The following is an 18,391-nucleotide window of genomic DNA, read 5'->3' on the forward strand; positions in this document are numbered from 1 at the left end:
ACATCGACAAAATCACGATCTGTCAACTGCAAAAGGCCACCTTACTTGGATCTGCGCGCATCATTTGAAAATACATCACACAGTCCTAGACACTTGGGAAGTGTTCAACTTGTGATTTTGTGATACGAAATCCAGCATATAGGTCTTGTTTGCTGTGACATACTGTGGTTTTGTGTCAATAATAATAATAATAATAATAATAATAATAATAATACTTTATTTCTATTCCACCCTTCTCCCCAAAGGGATTCAGAGCAAATTACAGCATATGAACAGATACAGGAAAACATTCAATGCCTTGTTACAATGACACAAATACACAAAGATAAAGGCTTCTTCTTTCATTTCCAGCTTATGGAGGTGGTGATCATCTCCGACTCTGGGGGAGGTGTTCAATTCCATTTCTAAGTTGATAAACCTGTGTTGTCCATAGACACCCCCTGATTGTGTGACCGGCGTGACTGCATGGAGCGTCTTTTTGCCTTTCCCACTAAGGTGGTACCTATTGATCTACTAACATTTGCATGTTTTCGAACTGCTAGGTTGGCAGGAGCAGGAGCTCACCCCATCCCATGAATTCAAACTGCCAGCCTTCGGGTCAGCAGTTCAGTAGCACAAGGGTTTAACCCATTGCGTCACATGCAGCCCCATGAAAGAAGAACTAAGGTGAAGACAAGGAAAGCAGTAAGTGCAGACAAGACCTACTTGGGTTAGAATGGGGGCATTGGCATCAATGGGTGTGTGCAAGAAGTACAAACTGAACCAGTTCATCAAAGGTGTCCATGCTTGCTTGGTGGCCTGCAGCTGTGAAGGAGGAAGCCCTTGGTGACAGGTTCTTTCCTCCTGGCCACCTCCTGCATTTTCTCCTTGGAATAACGATAACCAGAGCCAACACTGCCCGCTCCCAGTGAATCTTTGGTACCATAGATATAGGCCGCAGTGACCAAGGAAAACTGGATTCACCCCTACTATTTGGTGGGAACAAGACAGAAAGGATGAGATGTGAGGCAACCACAAGAGCAATGGCATCAGTTGCAGCAAAGCCAGCTGGGCAAGTTTTTGCAAAAACAGAATCTCCATAACCTTTTGGAGAAAAATGGCATTCACAACCATTTGTGAATCATAACCTTTTGTAAAAGTATGATCTTCCAGAGAAGAGTCAAAAACTTATTTAAGTAAAATCTTCTCTTTAGTGGTATATATATCCACATGTACTTATGCAAAGCACTTTGGTTTTCAGTTGTTAGGCTGATGGCCTAGTTGCCTCTGATCTGTTAGGAACAGGGATTATGCCAATGCATAAAATATAGCAGTTCTTCAGAAGTGGTTTTTTTTTTCAGTGCCCACAACATCTACTCAGTCCCCATAAAGTATCTTGTTTCTATATCATGCTATCAAGAGACAGAAATAAAATAGACTTTGTTAAAAGTAACATATTTGGTTTACTCACAACCTTCATATATTCAGCATACAGGTACATAACTTGTCAATCCTGTTACAGATGGATTTGAAGTAGTTTCTCTGTGCAGATAACACAGGGCATCTTTCTTACAGTCAACAGCAACATAGTCCAAACTCTACTGGTATCTGTTCTCTAAAATGGAGTCTGAGCTCTTAACAGATCTGGTGTTTGTTCTCTCAAATGGAGTCTGAGCTCTGAACAGTCTCAGATCTGATCATGTGGTCTGCAGCCCCTCCCACAACCTCAAGAAACATAAAGGGAAAGCTGCGTACCAAAACATACATATACAATACAGTAAGCAAACAGAATCATGTAAACAAATTACTGGTGGAGGCTTGAAGAAGGTTGCTATTTCCAACACAAGTGGAGGAGGCTGAATTAGAAGAGGAAGAGGATTTGCAAGGAGATTATGGTCAGAAGGGCTTCATATTTGTACGACATTGTGAGATACCAACTGTAGTGACATCACTGAAAGGGAGTGCAGAAGAAGAGGAAAGGCCCTATTCTGTTTCCATTAATAGAAACACTAGTGGCAAGAAGATGAGGCTGCTGTGGTATTTCTGTTGTAGACTCCCTTCTCTTGGGATTCCAGCTAACAATCACATTGATTGTGTTCAAGGCCAGGTTAAAATGAATGGGTTTATTAAAATAAATTTTCCCATATCTGTTGGAAATTGATCCTATAACAAAGGCATGGGCAAACTTCGGCCCTCGAGGTGTTTTGGACTTCAACTCCCAGAAATGCCAGTCAACTTAACAGCTGTGAGTAACTGTCGGAGCTGAAGTCCAAAACACCCGAAGGGCTGAATTTTGCCCATGCCTGTGTTATAGGCATGTTATATGTACCAAGATTTTTGTTCTGGGTTATAAATATCATTTCCTAATTGGTTCTATTATAAAAACATGGAAATGTTTATTAAACTGCAAAAAAGTTGTTTTTATGGGACATAACTGTTGCGCAACAAGCAGATTCTAGCCAGCGTCCCAAGCCCAAATGCACAAGACTCACAGACAAGAGGAAAAATGAACAGAAAAATCTTTAGTCTTAATAGCAGAGATGGAAAACACAAACTTGCAATGTTGCATACAAAAAACAGTGCAATTAACTTACATAGTCTTTGTACGTAACACAAAAAAGGCATCTTCATCTTAAGTTAAATGAGAGAGCAAAACATAAACCTTGAGTAAACCGTTATTCCACCATAACCTCCTTTAGAGCAGCATAACAGCTTCTCTCCAACCTGCTCCCGAGAGCAGATCCTTTGAGCATAGATCTCCTCAGAGAAAAAGCTCCCCACCACACTGTATTCTAAAAAACCCATACAATTATATCCTATCAGGTGTGGCCCAAGCTTGCTTGTTGACCTACATTACCAGCTGCACATAATCATTACTACCATCATAAGGTTTTTCTTCAACACAGGCACACTTGGTCCTGCTACAACTTACTGTAACAATAACTGCAGCACATTTTGCTACAGTTTTTCAATAAATATCTCATAGAATCTCAACCAATTCCACATAGTTTGTGGCAGCCACAAAAAAAGTTTCTAGATAATAACAACTACTTTCAAAGTAAGTACCACACAATTAAACAGGAATCACACTTTCAAACCAGGAACAGACATTTCTTTCATATTTTATTACATAGTGTCATCACCCTGGAGAACCTAGGAATTAATAGAAAGATGTTCTCAGTCTCAAGTCCCTTCCAGACAGGCCCAGGTTTTCTGCTTTAAACTGAATTAAATGAGTCCACACTGCCAGATTATCTGGGATAAACAGAAAACCTGGGATCAGATCCTGGAATATAGGGCCTGTTTAGAAGGGCCCTTAGGCCCTTCTACACTGATCTATATCCCAGGGCCTGATCCCAGATTATCTGCTTTAAACCAGATTATATGAGTCTCCACTGCCAGATAATCTGAGATAAGAAGATAATCTGGGATCAGATCCTGAGGTATAGGGGGAGTATAGAAAGGAGTATGGAAAATCAATAGTGAGGAGGGGGGTTGTTTGCAGTTTTCTCACTTTCATGGGGGCCCTGCACCTCTAATGCTGTGTAACTAGAGACACTACTGTACTTCGTTATTCTTGGCAGGCTGCCCGTTAGCCTCTGTCTGGTTAGTTTCCTTGGACACAGTGGTTATCTGGAGTCAGGAAGCTGAAACGTGAGGTTCAGGGGCGGGGGGATGTATTTATTTTCTTTCTTGATTTTCTTTATTTCGATAATTTCAGTATAATGCGGTTTCACCAACTCACATCTGAAAACACAGGTTATCTCTAGACATTGTATAGGTTCTCTAGCATGAGTCTATGCTATGCTGCTCCGATATGTCATTGATTTCAGTAAGTTTCACCATTATCCTGAGTTTCTCATTTCCACAGAGTTGAGACATCTCCCATAAGATACTATACTACTAATTTCATTTAGTCACATCTTTCATGATGAAGTAAATCTGAGTTCATTTTTGGGTTTAGAATCCTATAAAAACAGTATACATTTAAAAAATAGTATGACTCTTCGTTTTTGCAGATTTGTGTTATTAATTGCTCAAATATGCTTCCCACTTACTTAGGCCATATAATGCATTTTTAGAATGCGCATAGAACAGGGTGTTTAGATTCAAATACTCTATCCAGTTCAATGCAATTCTGAAACTGCATTATATAGTAGTGTAGATGGGGCCTATGTTATTTCAGTTTCCACTAGGCTTGTGAATTTCGGGTGAATGTTGATTCATTTCTGCTTGCCAGATACCACAAGCCCTCCATATGTGTTTTCAGGTGCTTCCCGAAAACGGGCCCATTTTCAAAAGGGCATTTTTGTTCCACAGCCAAAAAACCTGGCTATTTTCAATCCATTGGTGGCAATGGGGCAAGTCCATTCTCAACGTTTTAAGCAATTGCATCATTTGTCCTTATATCCTTCATTAAAACCTACATTAAAAGCATCAGAGTTACTTAAGATACCACTCTTTCTGCAATACTTCCCCCTCGTTCTGCAGAGGAGACCAGGGTTTCAAGAAAGGGCTTAACATACTACTCTTCCTGTGATGCTTTCGCATCAATATGCAGAGGAGACCTGGATTAAAGAAAGGGCTTAATATACCACTCTTCCTGTGATGCTTTGCTATTGGTCTGCAGAGAAGATGTGGGTTTCAAGAAAGGGCTTAAGATACCTCTCTACCTCTGAGGCCTGCCCATCAGTCTGCAGAGGAGATCTGGGTTTCAAGAAAGAGCTTAAGATACCTCTCTACCTCTGAGGCCTGCCCATCAGTCTGCAGAGGAGATCTGGGTTTCAAGAAAGGGCTTTAGATACCACTCGTCCTGTGATGCCTTTCCCTCAGTCTGTAAAGACCTGGGTTTCAAAAAGGGCTTAAGATACCACTTTTCCTGTGATGCTTTCCCCTTGGTCTGCAGAGGAGACATGGGTTTCAGGAAAGAGCTTAAGATACCGCTCTTCCTGCAATGCTTTCCCCTCCGTCTGCAGAGGAGATCTGGGTTTCAAGAAAGGGCCTGAGATACCACATTTCCTGCGATGCTTTCTCCTCGGTCTACAGCGGAAAGAGCTTGAAATGCAGATACTGAAGGAAAAAGGATCCACGCACAACACTAGTTTCCACCTTTCCTCCCTCCAGAACCTAGGGCAGTGTACTTGGTGGTCTCCCAATTGGGCACTGACTAGACTCAAACCTAATTTTTTGCAATAAAATAGTTCCATTATATATCCTAATTTGTGCCTTCAGGTAATTTCCAATTTATGTCAACCCTATCATAAGGTTTTCTTAGCAAGCTTTGTTCCGAGGGTTTGCTTTGGCCTTGCTCTGAGATGGAGAGAACATGATTAGCCCAAGATCACCCAGTGTGTTTTTATGGCCAAGTGGGGGACCAACCCCTGATCTCAAGCCACAAACCACTACACCATACTATTTTGCTTAATCATGTTACATTAGTTGACAAGTAAACAGTAAGGCAATGCCTGTCACTCTGGTCATATTGCAAGTTTCTCAAGTAAAGCTGAGCTTCCTAGCTGTTAAGTGAATGGTTGAATTCGATAAGTAAGATATCTCAATATTGGCTTGGATGAATTCAACACCTTTGTGGGTTTCCTGTCACTAAATCTTGCTTGAAGTTACAAGAAAGTGATATTCATTTGAAATTAGTCTAATGATACACCTTTGCCAAGTTAATCTGTTGCACAATATGCTTCGGGGTATGAAACTGTCAAAAAGACAAAAATTGAGCAAGAACAAACTGGTTGGCCTCCGAATGCTTGTAAACTAGGAGTGGTAGTATTTCCGCTAGATTTTTTTAACCTGTGGGAAAATAGGGCTATTGGTACCAACACTAATAGATCTACATTTAAAAAAAACCTGAAAAAAAATAGCACACCCAAAACCGCAACTTTAATCCACATCTTTTGTTGGAAGTGTCAATATACCTTAATTGAGTAGGTACTTTACCCAGAGAGATGATAAAGGCTTTCTAATTCTTTGAGAGGTCTTTTGTTCATGCTCGCAAGATGGGAAATCCCGTTTTCATGTGGTCTGACCTACTTCACGTTTTGTCTGACACTGCAAGTCAGCCGTGCCTTGGTGTGTGGGTTAGACAAATGTAAGGAAGGGAAACTTCTCTAGCTTGGCTTTCCATTGCATCTCTATTTCCTCAGGTAGTTCTGAACTTGAGTGAGGAATACTTCCTTCAAAGAAAGCTTTCAGCCCACTCTTTACTCCATTTGTGCGGCAACCCTGGTCTGCGTTGGTAGGTCACAGCCCATAATGCAGTGGAACAAGAGACCTAGGAAATTTATTAGGCCACTTTTCTGTAGTTCGTGGAAGCTAGCCACAGGACAGCTGTCAATATATGAAATAAGTGTTCTCATAAAACTGATGGCGCCAGAAACGGGGTCACCCAGGAAAGATGGATAATGGAAGATTCAGGAGAAATAAAATAAAATAAAATATATGGCAGTGTGGTCTCAGATAATCCAGTTCAAAGCAGATATTGTGGGATTTTCTGCCTTTATATTCTGGGTTATATAGCTGTTGGAAGTGGTAAGAGACAGCTTTATTAGGGAACTGGACAAATTTGGGGAACATGTCATTATGAGTTACTATTAGGCATGAAAGACATATGTTTCATCCAGTATTTCAGGTAGTTCTCATTTCTTAAGCGTATTCCTTTCCCTTAAATCCTTTATCCTCTCTTTATTTTTGGTTTTAATCCGATGAAAGGTTTTGGAGACTGCAGGAGCTTGCTCATCATTTTGTGGTTTGCGAGTTGATCTTGCAAAAAAAGGTCTGGCTTAATTGAGAGATTTTGCAGTTCTGCGTCTATTGGTAGTTACTCAGTGGTTCTTCTAATTATTCACTGGTACACTTATGATGGATTTAGTCAGAAATATAAATCAGTGGGAGAGTCAGAATAGCATGATGGTTTGTGAATTGGACTCTGGAGACTAGGGTTCAAATCCTTGCTCAGCCATGGAAACCCATTGGGTGATCTTGTGCAGGTCACATTATATCACCTAGTTAACATTTCTGTCCCATTTCTGTCTGTTCCATCTACAGTGTTGCCCCTATGATACACTTTCCCCCATCCTAAACTGAAAGCCTAACCCCACTGTTCATCCTTTTTGGGCTCCTCTCAATTACACTTTTTCTATTCCTACCTCATCAAAAGTTTTATCATTTTATCTCGCCCATTTGGCCTGCCCATTATGTTTGATTTTATATTATGTCAATTTGCTTTGTTTATTTTATTTTGATATTTTATGTATTTTATTCTGATGTAATTTTTGTTGTCTATATTTTGTATTTTATTTTGCTGCATTGTATCTTTGGGCTTGGCCTCATGTTAGCCGCCCTGAGTCCCCTTCGGGGAGATGATGGCGGGGTATAAATAAAGATGATGATGATGATGATGATGATGATTATTATTATTATTATCATCATCATCATCACACTAGGGCTTTAAGGCAGGCAGACTCTCATTTTGGGCTTCTTATGCCACCTGCAGAATTCTGGGAAATGTAGTTTGGGAAGCTGAGGACTTCTGTAGCTGAGAATTCAAAAGGACCCATCCTAAACCACATTTCTCCATAATTCTGCAGGTGGCAGAAGAAACCCAAAATGTGAAGCTGCCCACTTTAAAGCACTAGTGCAGTGGTTCTCAACCTGGGGGGTTGGGACCCCTGGGGGGGGGGGGCTGTGAAGGGGTGTCAGAGGGGTCACCAAAGGCCATCAGAAAACACAATATTTTTTGTTGGTCATGAGGGTTCTCTGTGGGAAGTTTGATCCAATTCTATAGTTGGTGAGGTTCAGAATGCTCTTTGATTGTAGATGAACTATAAGTCCCAGCAACTTCAACTCCAAAATGCCAAGGACTATTTTCCCCAAACTCCACCAGTGTTCACATTTGGGCATCTTGAGTATTCGTGCCAAGTTTGGTCTAGATCCAGGCATATAGCCGGGGGGAGGGGCTTGGGGGGCTTGAGCCCCCCTCTGGAATTCTCATGGTGGTCCGCGAAAAGGCCTTATTGGTACATTTTTTTAACTGTTATGTTTATTCATATCATGATCTGATCAGTATGCTCAATATATCTCATATGTATGGGGGTATTGGGGTAACAAAACAAAAGGTTTGCTAGGGTAGACCCTCTTTCACCCAGACTCAGCCCCCCCAAATCAAACTCAGCCCCCCCCCCCCCCCGGAATCGAAATCCTGGCTATGGGCCTGTCTAGATCTATCCTTGTTTGAGTCCACAGTGCTCTCTGGATGTAGCTGAACTACAACTCCCTTACTCAAGGTCAATGCCTTCCAGTATATTTTGTTGGTCATGGGAGTTCTGTGTGCCAAGTTTGGTTCAATCCCATCGTTGGTGGAGCTCAGAATGCTCTTTGATTGTAGGTGAACTATAAATCCCAGCAACTACAAAGCCCAAATGACAAAATCAACCCCTCTCCCAACCCCACCAGTATTCAGATTTGGGTATATCGGATAATTGTTCCAAATTTTGTCCAGTTAATAAAAATACTTCCTGCACATCGGACATTTACATTACGATTCTTAACAGTAGCAAAATTACAGTTTCGAAGTAGTAACGAAAATAATTTTATGGTTGGGGGGTCAGCACAACATGAGGAGCTGTATTAAGGGGTCGCGGCATTAGGAAGGTTGAGAACCATTGCACTAGTGTGAAGACATGGTAAATCTCAAAGGAAAGCAAAGAAATAACGCTTCTGAAGAAATCTTGCCAAGAAAATAACTGATAGGTCACCTCTGTACATCGCCAGTAAGGGTCAACAGTAAGGATTTTTGGTCTGGGAGGATGTGGAACTGTGTATGTGGCCCAAGTTTGTCAGATATACAATTGACCCCATAGGGAAACTGATGAGAAAACACAACCTACAAACTATTGACAGACCCACTAAGAAAATCCAACAAATGCTACGTTCACAAAGGACAAGAGGGATCCTCTCACTTCTGCAGGAGTCTACCGTATACCATGCAGCTGTGGACAAGTCTACATAGGGACCACCAAACGCAGCATCGCCCAAACACGAATCAAGGAACATGAAAGGCACTGCAGACTACTTCAACTAGAAAAGTCAGCCATAGCAGAGCATCTGATGAACCAACCTGTACACAGCATATTATTTGAGAACACAGAAATGCTGGACCACTCTAACAACCACCATGTCAGATGACACAGAGAAGCCACTGAAATCCACAAGCATGTGGACAATTTCAACAGAAAGAAGGAAACTATGAAAATGAACAAAATCTGGCTACCAGTATTTTTAAAAAACCTCTAAAATCATAAGAGTAAAACAACACTCAAACACAGGGGAACTCCAGACAAGAAACAATCAGGGACAGCTAATCACCTCCCAACAAAGGATTCCCCCAGGCACTAACAAGCCACACATAAAAACTGTCAGGCCAGCAAATGCTAATCAAAGTGGACATTCACACCTACCTCCAACGGACAAGAGTTCTTTCTCCCATCTTGGACATTCCACAGATATATAAACCTAATTTCCTAGTTTCCAACAGACCTCACAACCTCTGAGGATGCCTGCCATAGATGCTTGCGAAACGTCAGGAGAGAATGATTCTAGAACATGGCCATACAGCTCGAAAAACCTACAACAACCCAGATATAAAATTGTCCTTAGCAGTGCTCTTTGATAGTTACTGTGTGCCTTCAAATAGTTTCTGAGTTATAGTGCTCCTAGGTGAATCTCTCACAAGTTTTTCTTGGTAAGATTCCTTCAGAGGGAATCTGTCATTGTGTTTCTCTGAGTTGGCCATATAAAGCAGATAATCTGAATTTTAAATGGCAGTGCAGATGGGGCCCTGAAGGCACAGAACAATAATAATGGTTATTCTTTTCAGGATTTTTAAAAAGTGGATTGAAAATAATATTGAAAATATAAGAAAAAGAAAGAAAATACTGGGGGGGGGGGTTGTGAGGAATTTCTAGTGATTTAGGGGATATGTAGTTCACCTACATCCAGAGAGCACTCCGGACTCAATTATAGATCTGGACCAAACTTGGCACAAATACTCAATATGTCCAAATGTGAACACCAGTGGAATTTGGGGGAAATCAACCTTGACATTTGGGAGTTGTAGTTGCTGGGATTTATAGTTCACCTACTGTCAAAGAGCATTCTGAACTCTGGACCAAACTTGGCACGGATACTCAATATGCCCAAATGTGAACACTGGTGGAGTTTGGGGAAAATAGATCTTGACATTTGGGAGTTATAGTTGCTGGGATTTATAGTCCACTTGTAATCTAAGCGCATTCTGAATTCCACCAATGATAGAATTCGGTCAAACTTTGGCAAACCCTCGGACTTCCCCTCATGACCCCCCCCCCCTCCAGGGATCCCGAACCCCAAGTTGAGAAACACTGAAGTAATGAATGCTTTGAACACCATTGCAACACTGTGCAATCACTTGTGGGCCCAGTTTAAAGGAATAAAACTTATTCCCAAGTAAAAAGCTCCAGAATTGGACAATCCACCAAATAAGCTGTTCATACTGAAGCCTCTATTCCAGACTTCTCCAGAGAGGTGCAGAAAATAAAATAAACATGGGATATGACAAAAACTGGTGTTTATTTATCCAGTATAAAATAATAGAATATAAATAGTTTAGCTTTAATTTAACAACAATATGATAAATGCAAGTTTCCATAAGGTTGGTCGCTGTTCAACAATTTTTTTAAAACATGTCTCTGTTGCACTCTTGGCATGTTTTACATTCTGAGTGCAAAAGCAGAACAAATTCCATAGGAATCATATACATGTATCCTTTCAAATCTCACTACGCATCATCTCATACCAGCAAGCAAGCAAAAAACTCTTACATAAATGTCAGACACATACAGCAGCTTTATAAAAGCTTAGATAGCCATAAAGAGAACTCCGTCTTTCAGATGGCTGGTACCTTTACAACTGTTTTTTTCTGCCAAACAATCATAGGTAAAGTTATAAATATTTCATAAATACAGTAATAGAAAAAAGTGCAATATAATTGTCTTCAGGGTTTGTTTTTTTCACTCTGGAATGTCCCAATATTGTCTCTAGCAGGTGATGGATGGCTGAAGTTACTCCTTGGGGGTCTTTGCAGGTACTCCATCTCCGCTGACAGAATGGCTCAATGTTCCAAAGAGCCGGTCCCAATGCGTGAAATAAGGTGCATAGTTGAATTTGAATTTCAAGTGGTGGAGATCATGGTGTGGTGCTCCTCCATACAGACCCCAAGGCACCAGCTTGTGGGTTGACCATGGGAGATCATAGCCAGAATGATCCTCCACTGACAGCCAGATGTTGGTGACAAAGAAAGTCATTTCTGTCAAAGGATGACACTTGAGCAGCACTGGGCTCACCACCGCAAAGAACCCCAACCACAGCAACTCCCAAATGCTCGCATACTGGGTGGAAAGAGCAAAGGTAGAGACGTGCTTGTGGTGGACCTTGTGGAAGTTCTTGTAGAGCCACGGCACTTTGTGATGGAGCAAATGCCACAGAAAGTAGAAGAAGTCAAAAAGCAGCAGGCAAATGATTACATCCAAGAAGAGTTTGGACAACTCTGGAGCCAGTGCCGGCAAGCTGACTGGTCTCCAGTACCAATGAGCAACAGTCACCGGGAAGATGCAGACAATGTGGTGATAGATGGTTTGTGCCACACAGAGCACCATCATTCCCAGCGTAGGTGACGTCTGCGGCTGGATTTTGTATTTCTTCAATGCCGGCACTCGGGTGCAGAAGAAGTCCAAAGCAACAAAAGGCAAGCAGAAGGCTGCGTACAGTGTAAAGCTGAACAGGACTGGAAAGAACGGCGACTTGATCAACGCCTCCTGTGTCCTGACAAAGTCCCAAAGAGGCTGCAAAGCCAGCATGCTTTGCCTGTCACTCGCTCCATCAGAGTGGAGCAGCACGCTTCTGTTCTGTAGGCTGCAGCTCATGTTGACTTTCACTGTTGCTGCTGCGGCCTGCTGGCTTGACTGGCTGGCTGCTGCTCTTGCAACGCCTTTTATTGCTTTGCCTCCTCCTTGAAACCACGACGTCACACCAAAAATTCCCGCAAGCAATCTGTTCAGTTTCCTTTTCCCTTGCACACAGATACAAAAGGGGAGGGGAAAAAGGAAAGGGGAAAAAAGCATGTGAGGAATTTCCCTGTTCGGTTTTCCAGATGTTTGTCACTACTTAAGCTGCCCTTAGCTGAGAACTTCATAATTATAACCTATTGCACTTTTAAATAGTCTCGGCAGGAACCCTTTACACCTGAAATGCAAAGGCACAGCAAAGTAAAGATCATAGCCATAGGTTCTCAACCAAATGTTAAAAACGAAATCTTTCTAGGGCAGCTTTTTCCAACTCAACAGCCTCCCCTACAATACTAGAGTACAGTTCTCAACATCTGGGGATAAATAATATTTTTTTTCGTTGTGTCAGGAGTGACTTGAGAAACTGCAAGTTGCTTCTGGTGTGAGAGAATTGGCCGTCTGCAAGGACGTTGCCCAGGGGACGCCCGGATGATTTGATGTTTTTACAATCCTTGTGGGAGGCTTCTCTCATGTCCCTGCATGAGGAGCTGGAGTTGATAGAGGGAGCTGATCCGCCTCCCCTGCGACCTGTCGGTCTTCAGTCCTGCTGGCACAGGGGTTTAACCCACTGCACCACCGGGGGCTCCAATAATAATAATAATAATAATAATAATAATAATAATAATAAGCCAGTCAAGGTGGTCCCAGTGGTGATCGACACACTGGGTGCAGTGCCTAAAGACTTTGGCCTGCACTTAAACACAATAGGTGCTGACAAAATTACCATCTGCCAGTTGCAAAAGGCCACCTTACTGGGATCTGCATGCATTATTCGCTGATACATCACACAGTCCTAAACATTTGGGAAGTGTCCAACGTGTGATCCAACACAACAGCCAGCAGAGTGATCTTGTCTACTGTGGACTCATCTTGTTGTGTTTCTAATTATTATTATTATTATTGTTATTATTATTGTGCAGCTTTCTGGCATTGTATATTTCTGCCGCTTCTGTGTTCATTGTTCATTTGTATTTTGATTCTGTAGCCCACTTGTCGATGGATGTCCAGAATCAGCAGCATCCACCGCGGTCCTTTTTATCCTGGGCGTTGACTGAGCCAGTATAGACTTCATTTTGGTTTGCTTCTCCATAATGCTAATTGGTTAGGTGCTCTTAGTTCTACTCCTCAGCTGAGACCTCTCTGGCTCGGTTGGACCTGCTGGTAGTTACACTTCTGCCAGCACAGCTCTCAGCGTCCTTGGAGCAGTTAAGCCCCCCACCACGACAAGGTGGCACCCATCAGGGGTGCTGTGCCAAAAGATCTGGCATTTGGAAACAATAAACATTTACAAAATCATGATCGGTCAATTGCAAAAGACCACCTTACTTGGATCTGTGCGCATCATTCGAAAATACATCACACAGTCCTAGACACTTGGGAAGTGTTCGACTTGTGATTTTGTGATATGAAATCCAGCATATAGATCTCGTTTGCTGTGACATACTGTGCTTTTGTGATAATAATAATAAACCAGTCAAGGTGGTCCCAGTGGTGATCGGCACACTGGGTGCAGTGCCTAAAGACCTTGGCCTGCACTTAAACACAATTGGCACTGACAAAATTACCATCTGCCAGCTGCAAAAGGCCACCTTACTGGGATCTGCATGCATTATTTGCCGATACATCATGCAGTCCTAGACACTTGGGAAGTGTCCGACGTGTGATCCAATACAACAGCCAGCAGAGTGTCTGCTGTGAACTCATCCAGTTATGTTTCTAATAATAATAACAATAATAATAATAATAATAATAATAATATAATTTTTGTTGTCTCAGAAGCAACTTGAGAGACTGTAAGTTGCTCCTGATGTGAGAGAATTGGCCGACTGCAAGAATGTTGCCATGGGGATGCCCAGATGTTTTAATGTGTTACCATCCTTGTGGGAGGCTTCTCTCATATCCCCATATAAGGAGCTGGAGCTGATAAAGGGAGCTCATCCGCGCTCTCCCCGGATTCAAACTTGTGACCTGTCAGTCTTCAGTCCTCCCAGCACAGGGGTTTAACCTACTGCACCACTGGGGGCTCCTTAATAATAATGATGATAATAACAATAATAAGACTTTATTTATAGACTGCCCTATCTTCCCGAAGGGACTCATGGCGGTTTCCAACATATATGGCAAACATTTAATGCCAATGAGAAGACATATAAACAAATTACATCAAAATAAAACACACCAAACAATATAGAACACCCTAACTAAACTTAATAACAGGCAAAAAATAACCTGCAAATAGACTTAAATAACCCAAACAAACACAGTCATATAATATAAATATTTCACTCAACAAAAATCTGAAGCTAACAACTAATGGGAACTGTGTTCCAAGTCCAGGAAATTTGGGCTTTCATAGATTAGTGTTAATTATTTCTATGAGATACTGGGGGGGGGGGGGGGGGGCACATGTGCATTCAGCTGTGGGTATGTGTGTGTGTGTGTAAATCCAAACTTGTGAAAATCAGAAATTATCTTCTTTACACAAGATTTCAAGCACAATTTCGGTGGATGAGAAGCTCAGACTTCTTCTACACTGCCATATAACATCCAGATTATCTGCTTTGAATTGGATTATATGGTAGTGTAGAACCATATAATCCAGGTCAAAGCAGATAATGTGGATTATCTACTTCGATAATCTGGATTTGATAGTAGTGTAGAAGGGGTCTCAGCTGTGATGTCAGTTCAGTATTACAGATGGATTCCTGGTGCAATTTACAGTTTTTGTCCTAGTCTTTTGAATTTTTAACATAACATGGAGATGCTAGGAGCTGCTGTCAGAGTGGCATTTTTATATCTCAAACCTTAATTTGTCCACATTATTAAAAGAGTGAAAATCCACCACACTAGAAAGATAGAGGTGGGTTTTTAGAATGTTTTGGAATGTCAGAAAGGGGGCAACTGGCTTCATTTAGCAACAGACAGTGATGGATACCATCTGTTCTGCAAAAATAGAGCAGTTTGACACCACTTTAACAGCCATAGCTCCATCCAATGTAATCTTAGGAACTGTAATTTATTGTGGCACCAGCACTCTCTGACGGAGAAGGGCAAACCTCTCACTAATAAAAAATCCCAGAATTCCATATGTGCTGTCGCACTCTGGGTCTGAGCATCAGACTGTAGACAGGACATAAATTCTGTGTGCCCAACGGGACGCCGGGACTGCCTCAGATTAAAGGCCCTTGGACCTCCCCAAAACAGAGTCTTTAGAGGCTTAAAGTAAGTTCAACAAAGCTCTTTATTGATGAAAACAAACAGGTGCTTTAAAGCTTCCTTAACAGTCTATTGGCTCTTGCAATCTTGTTCACTGGGAACAGGCACTATCTTCTTAACTGTAATTAACTAATGGGGAAATCCTTAACTTCTAATCTGGGCAGTCTGTACTTGCCTCTGTTGGCGTGGAGCCCCTGCACCCGGTACCAACTGCGTCTGGCTTCTGTGAGCGACCCTTACCAAGCAGAGCTTTGTAGACTTCCAGGGGAAAAGAAGGAGTTCAGGTTTCAGTGATGGCTGGTTGAAGTCCCTCAGCAAAGGAGCTGTAAGGCTGTATGATCCTCGGCCAAGCTGTGGGCTGTATAACCCCGGCCAAGCTGTAGGCTGTATATCTCCCTGGCCAAGCCGTAGGGCTGTATAACCCCGGCCAAGCTGTAAAGCTGTATGCCTCCCAGCCAGGCCATAGAAGACGAAGCTTTCTACAGGAGCTCTTCGTTTTATGTCCTGTGCGGAAAGCTGCTCTGTGTGGACTGACTCAAAAAGGCTCCTATTCCTTCCAACACTCAAAAAGGGGCAGGACCAGGGAATCTAACGATAATTGACAGGTGGCTTGCCCTATGATTGCAGCCAAAAGAAGCCACCTATCTGCAGAGTCCCTGAAACTTAAGACTATAACAAACACTAAATGCAAAGCAAACAAAATGGGAGCTTCTGGTACAGCTGTACCAGCACACCATATCCCAGGCAGTTAATGTGGTGTCAAACTACTGTAAATCTGCACTATGGATACAGCCATGGGCAAATCAGATTGGTTTTGGATCACTGTTACCTTATCACTCATTCACCAAGGTCATTGTAGGAGGAAATGAGTCCTTTAAAAATATGCAAGAAAGCAGTAACAAGGTGGAAAGCTGATTGTGAATTCCTTTATCTTAATATTATGCTGCATTATGACCCTGGGGCCAAGATCTTCAGAATCTATTATATCCTCCCAAACTATAATACTGAGACATATTCCTAACCTGTGGTCAACAGAAGCAGTGGTGCAACAGGTTAAACCGTTGAACTGTAGAATCTTCTGACCTAAAGGTTGGCAGTTCGAAGCTCCTGCTGTTAGCCCTAGCTCCTGCCAACCTAGCAGTTTGAAAACATACAAATGTTCATAGATCAATAGGTACTGCTTTGGCGGGAATAAGATAAAGGTGCCCATGCATCCATGCTGGCAACATGACCAGGAGGTGTCTATGGACAACAGGCTCCTCGGCTTGGAAATTTACTTTTCATCTATTACTACGTGAACAGGGCAGTGCTAACCTGGGACTTCCTTATGGCTTGTTTGGTCAGATTTTACTTGAATTCTAAGCATACCATCCAGTATGAATTGCTCCATAGTGTTAGCAGACCATAATCACTTTTAAAAATAGTCTCCAGATGTTGCCAAAGGCAAAATAGAGACCAAGCTCTTGTCTGTTTTCCAAGAAATTACCCTTTTATTGTTTTTCAGTGCATTTAGTCACTGTGTGAATGTTCACAACTAGGGCTGGCTCTACACTGTAGAATTAATGCAGTATGATAACCTTCTTGTGGCTCAATGCTGTGGAATCATGGGAGATGGAGTTTGGTGAAGCACCAGCACTCTTTGGCAAAGGAAGCTAAAGAGTTTGTAAAACGAATGCTCTCATGATTCCATAGTATTGAGCCATAGTAGTTAAAGTAGTGCCAAGTGGCACTAATTCTACTATCTGAGCCAGACTGTTTGCCGTTTTCCAGTACTGCAGTTTTAGGGAGGTGCATTTTTCTCACCCCCCCCCCCCCCATGAGAAAGTCAACTGGCGTTTAAATTTAGGACTTCCTTCCTTCCTCTTCCTTCCTTCCTTCCTTGCAACGTCTCACATGGAGATATCTCTTGTCCTTTGCTGACAAATCCAACAGATGCTACATTCAGCAAAAGACAAGAGGGATCCTCTCACCTCTGCAGGAGTCTGTTGTACACATAGTCTACATAGGGACCACCAAACGCAGCATTGCCCAAACACGAATCAAGGAACAGGAAAGACATTGCAGACTAACTCAACCAGAGAAGTCAGCCATAGCAGAGCACTTGATGAACCAACCTGGACACAGCATATTATTTGAGAACACAGTAATGCTGGACCACTCTAAAAACCACCGTGTCGGACGACACATAGAAGCCATTGAAATGCACAAGCATGTGGACAATTTCAACAGAAAAGAGGAAACTATGAAAATGAACAAAATCTGGCTACCAGTATTTAAAAAATATCTAAAGTCAGGAGAGTAAATAAAGAACAACACTAAAAAAAAAATCAGGGAAATTCCAGACAGGAAATAATCAGGGCCAGCTAACACCTCCGAAGAAAGGATTCCCCCAGACAGCAATCAAACTGAAGCTGTAAAGCCATTCAATGCTAATCAAGAAGGTGGCCAATTGTAGCTTTCACACTTACCTCAAGCAGACCAGAGTTCTTTCTCCCACCCTGGACATTCCACAGATATATCCACCTCACTTGCCTGGTTTCTAATAAACCTCACAACCTCTGAGGATACCTACCATAAATGTGGGCGAAACGTCAGGAGAGAATGCTTGTGGACCATGGACATACAACCTGGAAAACTCACAGCAATCCAGAGATATGTACTTTATGTGAATCTTAGGTTTTAGAAAGAACCAATAAAGTTGTTTTAAAGGGATTAACTCATATTTACATGTCTGAGAGGTGTGGTCTGGTGGGTCCTTGGGTTTTGGGATTTAGTTCTAGGACTCCTATGGATACCAAAATCTGCCCCATTATATACAACGGCATTGTGAAATGATGCCTCCTTACATCAAAAGGCAGAATCAAGGAGCTTTCTTCCTTCGGTTCCTGTTCGCCTGTATTTTCTTTTGCATTTCATCCTGTGAATCAGATGTTAGCATTGTGGATGTCACCTAACATATCTTGGGACCGAGTAGAGATTCAAACAATGTGCTTAATTTGAATAATATGCAATTTTCCAACACAGCAACAATGCCCTAAGCGGAATGTACTGCACAATCTCATGCTGTTTATGTGTCTTCCTTTTTC

At 42.0% G+C, this 18,391-nt stretch overlaps 1 protein-coding gene across 1 annotated transcript; it reads right to left on the reverse strand.

The window, feature by feature from the left end:
* Positions 1 to 10,577: 10,577 nt before the first annotated feature.
* On the reverse strand, positions 10,578 to 12,010 carry CH25H (cholesterol 25-hydroxylase). Its single transcript, XM_060766834.2, has one exon. The coding sequence runs from the start codon at positions 11,946 to 11,948 to the stop codon at positions 11,088 to 11,090; it is 861 nt and encodes a 286-aa protein (XP_060622817.2). The 5' UTR covers positions 11,949 to 12,010; the 3' UTR covers positions 10,578 to 11,087.
* Between the last annotated feature and the right edge of the window lie 6,381 nt (positions 12,011 to 18,391).

This window comes from Anolis sagrei, chromosome 3 (assembly GCF_037176765.1).
Source record: "Anolis sagrei isolate rAnoSag1 chromosome 3, rAnoSag1.mat, whole genome shotgun sequence".
NCBI lineage: Eukaryota > Metazoa > Chordata > Lepidosauria > Squamata > Dactyloidae > Anolis > Anolis sagrei.